Source organism: Formica exsecta, unplaced genomic scaffold (genome assembly GCF_003651465.1).
Source record: "Formica exsecta isolate Colony F162 unplaced genomic scaffold, ASM365146v1 scaffold111, whole genome shotgun sequence".
NCBI classification, from domain to species: Eukaryota; Metazoa; Arthropoda; class Insecta; order Hymenoptera; family Formicidae; genus Formica; species Formica exsecta.
In genome coordinates, this window is record NW_021848451.1 from 139,219 (window position 1) to 147,133 (window position 7,915).

General features: G+C 38.8%; 1 protein-coding gene across 2 annotated transcripts in view; it reads left to right on the plus strand.

The window, feature by feature from the left end:
• Positions 1-7,915, plus strand: part of LOC115236475 (sestrin homolog) — a 243,878-nt gene that overhangs the window by 18,245 nt on the left and 217,718 nt on the right. For both annotated transcript variants that reach the window (XM_029808963.1, XM_029808970.1), the window contains exon 2: positions 6,403-6,908. In XM_029808963.1, coding sequence (XP_029664823.1) covers positions 6,658-6,908 — 251 coding nt within the window. In that variant the 5' untranslated portion in view covers positions 6,403-6,657. The remainder of the gene's footprint in view (positions 1-6,402; positions 6,909-7,915) is intronic.

Below are 7,915 nucleotides of genomic sequence, written 5' to 3' on the forward strand. Positions count from 1 at the left end.
TATATATATTTATAAATATAGAAATTGTTTAAAATTGATTTCGACGACCGGCGAAAGAATTATTAACCAAACAAAATAATATTGAACGCGATGATTTTAAAAATGTCGATAATAAAAGCCATATGATAATTGATGAATTTTTTAGCGATATACCACCTTTGAGCCTTCATATATATTCATCGTCAACTTATTATGCCGCTCGTGTTTCGGATCAGAGAATCAATGTTGCATTCATGAAGATGGGTCATTGCCTCTCGAACGTGCATCCGCAAACGTTCCGCGGATGATGTTCGTGGATTTCACGCTCACGACGAATCACACGAAACGTTTGTATAACGCGGATCGCTTCAGTTTAATCCGTTGAATTCGTAAACTCCGATTTTGATCATGATAGCAGATTTTTTAATAAATTTATATTGTCGATTTTTTACAATTTTTTATAAATCAAATTGTTCGATTGAAACAACGAGAAATGCGAGAAAATTTTTAAATTTTATACGATTGAAAGTAAAACATTTGCTGCAAATTAAATTAAGTAATTGAAAATATTTGACAAATTCATACTATATAAATTCAACTAAACTATACTCTCGACAGAGATTTTTAATTCGATATTTAATTATCAAGATATCTTGTACCAAATTTTAAAAATTTGTAACTAAATTTCTTCCAAGGGAGGGAACCAATCTTTTAAATTTGCGACAACGCGAGATGGTACCACAATTTTCTATCTAAAAAAAACTTCTCACGGGATCTTTCGGATAGCATCTCCGTGCTTGTGAGCAAAACCAGGCGACCATAAAATTACCAGATCCTGCGCGTGGCGATGGTAAAAAGCTCGGGCTTTTGCGAAGCGAGCAAGGGCTTTTTCGCTTATTCTTCCGAGTCGTCGAATGTTATCGGCGTGTTCTCTCGCGTGTCACAGGACCGTAAAAGCAGCGGCGCTTTTGCAATTCGCGCGCTAACCACCGAGCGACATCGGACGAACTTTTTGTCGTGTTATCATTGTATCGATCGATCTCCTCATCCTCTGAGTCATGCCTGACTCGTCGTCGCTCGGGTTATCTACATTACAAGTGAATTTCGAAGAATTTGCGCGTGCGTACGCGCAATCAGTCTTGAACAATACTTTACCGATAAGTATCGAGGTGCACTCCCGGACAAAAATACTTTTCATCCTCGGAGAGATAAAAAAAATGTATTATTTTGTCAAAGCGCGTCTATAAAAAAGAATATATGATTTTTTGCATAGATTGCAGATGACACGCTATCGTATCAGGCACTACCTCCTTTGCGTTTTTAGCGTTGTGCATGTTGGTGCCAGGCGACAAACACGCTAGTTCGGTTCCGCGAAAATAATTCTGATGGTGCCGTTTGTATTGTAGCATGAATCATTTTTTATTAAGCCATTAATGCTGAATTTGCATTTCTTTCAGTCAAGGACGTGGTGAGATAACGTGATTACTGTGCAGTAATAGATTTTCGATTTTAGACACGTATGTATAATGTTCCGAAAACAGATTTTTAATACAATAATACAAAGTTAAAAAAAAGTAAAAAAAATTAGCGGCGCAACAGAAAAGCGAGCTTTGTATAAGAGAATGAATCGATTTTTATGGGAGAGGTTCAAGAATATATATCTCATATATCGATCTCGTAAAATTCATAAATGACAGATAAGAAAACGTGGGAAATTCTCAATGTATAGTAATCTCGTCAAGAGCTTATGACGAGAAAGGAACGCGCGAATTCACCGCGACTCGTATGCTTTTCTCAAGTTAATCCTATCTATGACGTCGGCGTCGTCGGGCTCGTAAATAAGCAGTTGTTATCGAAGAGGAGATGTGATCTTGCGGCGGTGTGTGCATCTCTCTCTCTCTCTCTCTCTCTCTCTCTCTTTCTCTCCTTCTCGGCCATCGATCCAGCCGTAAAACACGCTCTTTGGCGACGCGGAATAAATTCCGCGAGCGAAATTACGATGAAATATATTATTCCGCGGGCGGGCGGCGTTAATCCTCTTCTGGTTCCGTTTCGTTTAATTCGCTCAAGCGAATCGAGTCGCGCGACCGCTTTATCGCCTCGCACGTTCTCCGACGTGCCCTGACCATCCTTATATCTCGAAAGACAAAGTGTGTACGGCATATCGCGAATGCACGGCGGCGCGAGTATGCGGTAGCACGGCGGGCCGCGGCATTAATAATTCATACTCCGCGCGGAGTGGTGGGGTTAAGGCTTCTGGGCGTTATAAATATTTAGATCGTCACGGAGATATATATCGCGCGTTCGGACGCCCGGGGAACGAAGCCAGAAGAAGACGAAGAACTGCAATGAGGAGGTACAGCGAGATGACGAGATACGTGGACCAAACTCCAGGGGGAGAAAAAGAGAGAAAGAGAGAGAGACAGAGATTATTTAGGATTATTTCCGAAGAAGCTAAGAGAATATTAGAGTTTTATGCGATAACATCTAATAATATAATATAATAATGATAATAAATATAATTAATAAATATAATGATAATAAATATATCTCGTCCGAGATCTCTGGCGCATCAATTTTTATCTGCGAATTTTTTTATTAGAGTTATATAATGTCGGGGCGACAAATCACTTGTCCTAAATGTTATCGAGTTAAATATATACGTTAATATGAGCGTATAAATTTTTAAATGATATCATGTCTGTATGCGGTTACTGGTGATGTCACGCGTTTAACACTCTTTCAAGAACAGACTACTATTGCTCGGATAAACACAATGATTATTGCAATAATTTTCTTACTTTACGTAGCACACAAGGAGGAATGGAATACTGTTATTACCGCTGTGATTATCGTCAGCTATAAACTGGTTTGATATGTTTTTTTAACAACGCGCGAATCATTGTTTATAAGAAAATTTTATTACTTACAATCTCTTATATTTTTGCAAAAATTCTCTCGAGGGAGAAACATTATCTAGCGTTCTCTGAATTTTTTTTTTTTACACCGTGCGAGAGAATTACAACTTGCATGAATATTATGATTAAGAGCCTGAATATCTAGACTGATTCTAATTATGTTCGATGATTTCCTTAATTATATAGAAGCGAAACGGGCAAATATCAATTTAACATCGCGTTCGTTTATATAAATCCATACGTCATAATAAAATCTTGTTTCTGTGACTCACGTGTGGTTTTTATACGCATTTAAGTAGGATAAAAATGGAATCAAGCTTTTTCAAAAATTAGTAGCAATTTTAGATTATTTTGATCTTTTTTCTTCAGTTTTTTATCAATAACGAGAAATTTCAATCTCTTTTTTAAATAAAAATTTAAATAAAAATATCTCATATTTTTTTACATCTTTTAAATTATGTCATGTAAATATAAATTCTGTAAGAACAGAAATAGGAAACACATGACTGAGAGAATGATCGAGTTAGAAAATTATATTCTCTTCGTTTGTATGTATGATGATGTATGTATTTTCATACATTACCGGTTATAAACGTGGTTTTATATTCGTTTAATTTTACGGTAAAGTATATACTCAATCGCCGTGGTAAAAGTGCAATGCTAATATCAAAACTTAAAAATGTATATATATATGCGCGAAGTGTTACGTGTAGACTATAAAAATGTTACAGCGCGAAACATCATTAATCATTGAATAACGAGTTTACAAAAATCACACACGTAACATACGCGTCTCGAATGGTGAGAATTTGAGAAACACCGCTCAGCTGATCGATGTATCATCGCAGTGATAACCGTAACACGTCGTTATAAACTATTTATATCGACTCGATAATGAACTCGATAAGTTGATTACGGGCTGCGGTACGGCTGCGAACGAGCGAGAGTGAATTTCAAGCCAAAGTTTCAGAGGGACAGAAATAGCGCGGCGAAAACTGTTTTCCCTCCTCGGAAATTCTCCTTGACGAAACATCGTCGAGAGCGTAACTTGTAGCTCGTCCGAGGCCTTTTCCACGGCTTACGCAATAAGAAAATACGCGTATGAAATAATAAATGCGCGAATGTGTGCGTTTATGCAATCGCGCAAGTGCATCGTGAGACTCTGAATTTCAGGATCGAGAGAGAATTTCTATTTTCCTCGCGTCTTTACACTTTTATCATTTATATATTAGAGAACTCTATCTCATTTTTTTACATTTTTTACTAACATCACATCGTTGCATCACTAACTTTACTGTCGTATTGATTTTCTCTTCAACGCGAGAGCGCATGTTTCTTTATTCCTTTCGATATTTCATTCTTTCGTGATCCCACGATAAATTGCTACCGTGACGCGACCTTTCTTATTTCCTGACCTTGGAACCTTGACCCCAGGTTTTCTTGCACAGCAATCGATTAATCAAATTGTAGACCTGAACTATGATATTGATTAATCGCCCAATCTTGATAAAACGTAGCAATTAATTAAGTGCCATTTTAAGTTAGTATCACGAAAGATTATTCGCACCCAATATAGGATCGGGACATCCAGTATATTGTTAGTTCGTAATCTATTAACTCTGCTGATCACTCTGAATTATTGGACATTAGTCAGCAATGCCAGCGAAGTATAATAAATCTCTATATAATGATAAAATGCTTATTTCCATCACGTTTTTAAATTCGCGACGCGCATCATGTGCATATTGCATACTTAATAATTTTTTGTGCTACTCGACAGTAATTGTGAGTTAAGTCGATGTCGAAAAATTAATCCATTTCAAGATAGAATTGATTGAGCATTTGCGAGTCTCATTGTACGGCGAAATGCTGATTTCCTCAAGGTTCGCAAGAATTACGGACTCGATTGCCATTGCATAATGCACGATCGATAATTCACCGGTTATTACAGTTTTGAAAAGTGTTTCCCTATTAAATGTGGCCCTCTTACGTCGCTAACGTATTAGAATCGTTTGGCATATAAGAGTGTAAGATCGATCGACGCGCGTTAGACCGACGGGTAAATTGAATTTCAATACGAATGAAATCACTCGGCGAAATGCACGCTTTTGCTCGCATCATAATCTGTCTTTTTGCCGCGCGCAATTTCATTTCCTTCTTCTCCGATCGATGTCGATCATTCCGATTTAATGCGGCACGGTACTTTCCGAGTTTTATTCACGTCCATTTTGCGGAGGAAAGAATCTGCTGAAGAAAAATGATTTCGTCTATAGAGGAATTTTTTTGATTTTTTCGTCTGTAGGGAAAACTTTTTTTTTTTCGTTTTTTATTTTACTTGTAATTTATCCCTGCTGCCTTTCCTTCTGTGCTTTCGGGTATCCCATATAGATAGATTAATCCCAGCGTGGAAGGAACGCGAGAGTAGATTGCGCTCAATTCGTTCAAAAGATTCGGTGGAAAACGCGTGCGGTGACGATGTAAAGGAAAATGTGATTCGATCGGTGATTGCGTTGATACGGAAAAAAAAAAGAAGAGAGAGAAAGAAAGAGGCAAACCGCGTGTGATAGAAAAACCGCGATAAATATAAAGAGAAAAGAAAGAAAGGAAAGAAAGAGAGAGAAAGACAAACGTAGAAGGAAAGTAGGAAACGGGGAAAGAGGGAGAAGAAAGAAGAGGAGAGAGGCGCGAACAATCGATCGTACCCGATCGGGTTAAAACGTTTTCCCGGTCGATCGTTTCCCTCTTCGCGGAAGGTTCGTCAGAGAATCGCGTTTCCCATTCCCGCCGTCTCTCTCCCCTCGAACTCGAATCTCGATAGATCGCCTCGACACTAGGCGGCCGACGCCTCCTTGCCTACTTTCTATCGCCCTGAAACGTATCCCGAGGTGCAGCCGTCTCGGTAAAATCCTCCGAGAGAAACGAGTTTTATGGTCGAATCTCTCACGGCGAAACGCGATGAAACGAGCGTAATTGCGCGAGGATAGTACCGAGATCTACTCTCTTTCTTTTTTTCCTTCCCTCGATCCCTTTCTTTCCACGCCGGCTAGAGGAGGAGAAGGAGCCATGGAAAACGAAGGAGTGCCGTTTAATCGCGGCGGCGAGCAATCGATCGATCGATCGACAGAGATGCGATCTTGAAATGATTCTTCTTGCAATCGACGATTTTAATATCGGCGTAGAAAATTTAGACGAGATTGTAAAGAGCGAACGGCTTAACTGTATTTCTTCTTGTGTAAAAAATCGCAGAAGTAAAAAGAAATTTAAGATTTCTTTTGTTAGATTAAAGAAAAGATTTACGAGGCAGATAAGAATAATGCGATTATTAATCGACGACTTACATATTCTCGTTTCTTTTTTTCTTTTTTTTTCTTTTTTTTTTTCTTTTTTCTTTTGGAAGGAAGAGACAAACTAATCGATCTTAAACGCGAGGCGATTTACGCGATCGAGATTAATAAAACGGAGACGGAGTCTTGATGATACAGTGGACCGTTATTTCTTCTTGCAGCACCAGCGCGCATCGTTTCGAGGAAGGATCGTTCGACGAGCTCGCAAAATAGACGAGAGTATCGTGCCCGTGCAAAAGAGAGGAAACGGCGAATCGGAAGGAAGAAAAATATAGATATCCCGTCGTTCCATCGCGCGCGCTGTTTATCCTGGGAATCGAGCCGAGCGCGCGGGCGCCTCGACACTCCGCGCGATTGCTTCGAGGCAAGAAGGATCCTGGAAGGATCGGACGGAAGGAAAACAACGTGCGCGGGACATGTACCGAGAGCCGAACAGCTCGTCGGGCAGCAACGCCTCCACCAAGGGCGACGAGGTCGAGCTCGTCAGTAGGTTCCTGGCGCCGCTCTGCGCCAGGGACGAGGCGGCCAGGAACATCGCCCTGGCCGCGGCCAGGACAACCGTCGAGGGATGGCTGGGCAGCGTCGGAAGTCCGAATCGCTGGGAGGACGCCAGCGACATCGAGGACATCAAGAACGCGACCGGCAAGTTTTCCGGTCAGGACGGAAGGTAAGTGTGTCACTATCCACCTATATAAAAATGCTCGTTATAAAAAGAAATAATCGCTTATTTTTTATTGATATATTCGATTTTATTGCATTTTTTTGCTGATTTTTTTAGTCGCGAAACAAGGAATATATTTATATTTCTGATTTATATAACATATTGTTTCTTTATTTAATCCGTGTTTATTGCGTAATTAAAATCACGGCTTTCTTTTTTTTATCTCTTTGCTTCTTTTATATCTTATCCTTGATTGCTAATAGAGATACATGTAACAAAAACATATTATTTTGGGTAAAATTATATTAAATTGATGCAAACGAAAATAATCGATTTAATTTCTGTTTGTTTTTTACTCAGCCTGTCGCTATTTTTAAAAAATTTATTTATTCTTGTATTTGTGGATAAACTGGATCAGAGCATGCTGTTAGATTGCGGTATGATTTTGATTATAATTCTGTTAAATTTTAAACTATATATATGTTCGCCATTGCATGCCTTCATCCATTCGTATTTAGGTTTAATTGGATCCGTTGTAATAAATTCATGATTATCCTATTTTCTGTCTTGTTGAATAATTATGGGCGTGTCGCTGGGATATGTTAAAATTATATAATTTGTTGAACAACTTTGTTTGCCGGTATCAATTATCAATGTCATTAATTAATGATTGATCAATCAACGATTTATCAAATAACAAATAATGTATAATACACATTGTGTAATAAATATTTCCTAAAATAATTTGACTTTGCGTATCATAATTTTGATCGAGCGGACATGTTTAATCGGCGCAAACATTTCGTTCCGTGCACTCTTGGCAAATTATTGGTTCTGGATTTAATATCAGCATTCAGTCACGCAAACACGTAAAATCCGACGTGAACGCGATACTTAAATAATCACGAGCGGTGTGCACTCTTTTGGTTCTGGATTTAATATCAGCATTCAGTCACGCAAACACGTAAAATCCGACGTGAACGCGATACTTAAATAATCACGATAATCACGAG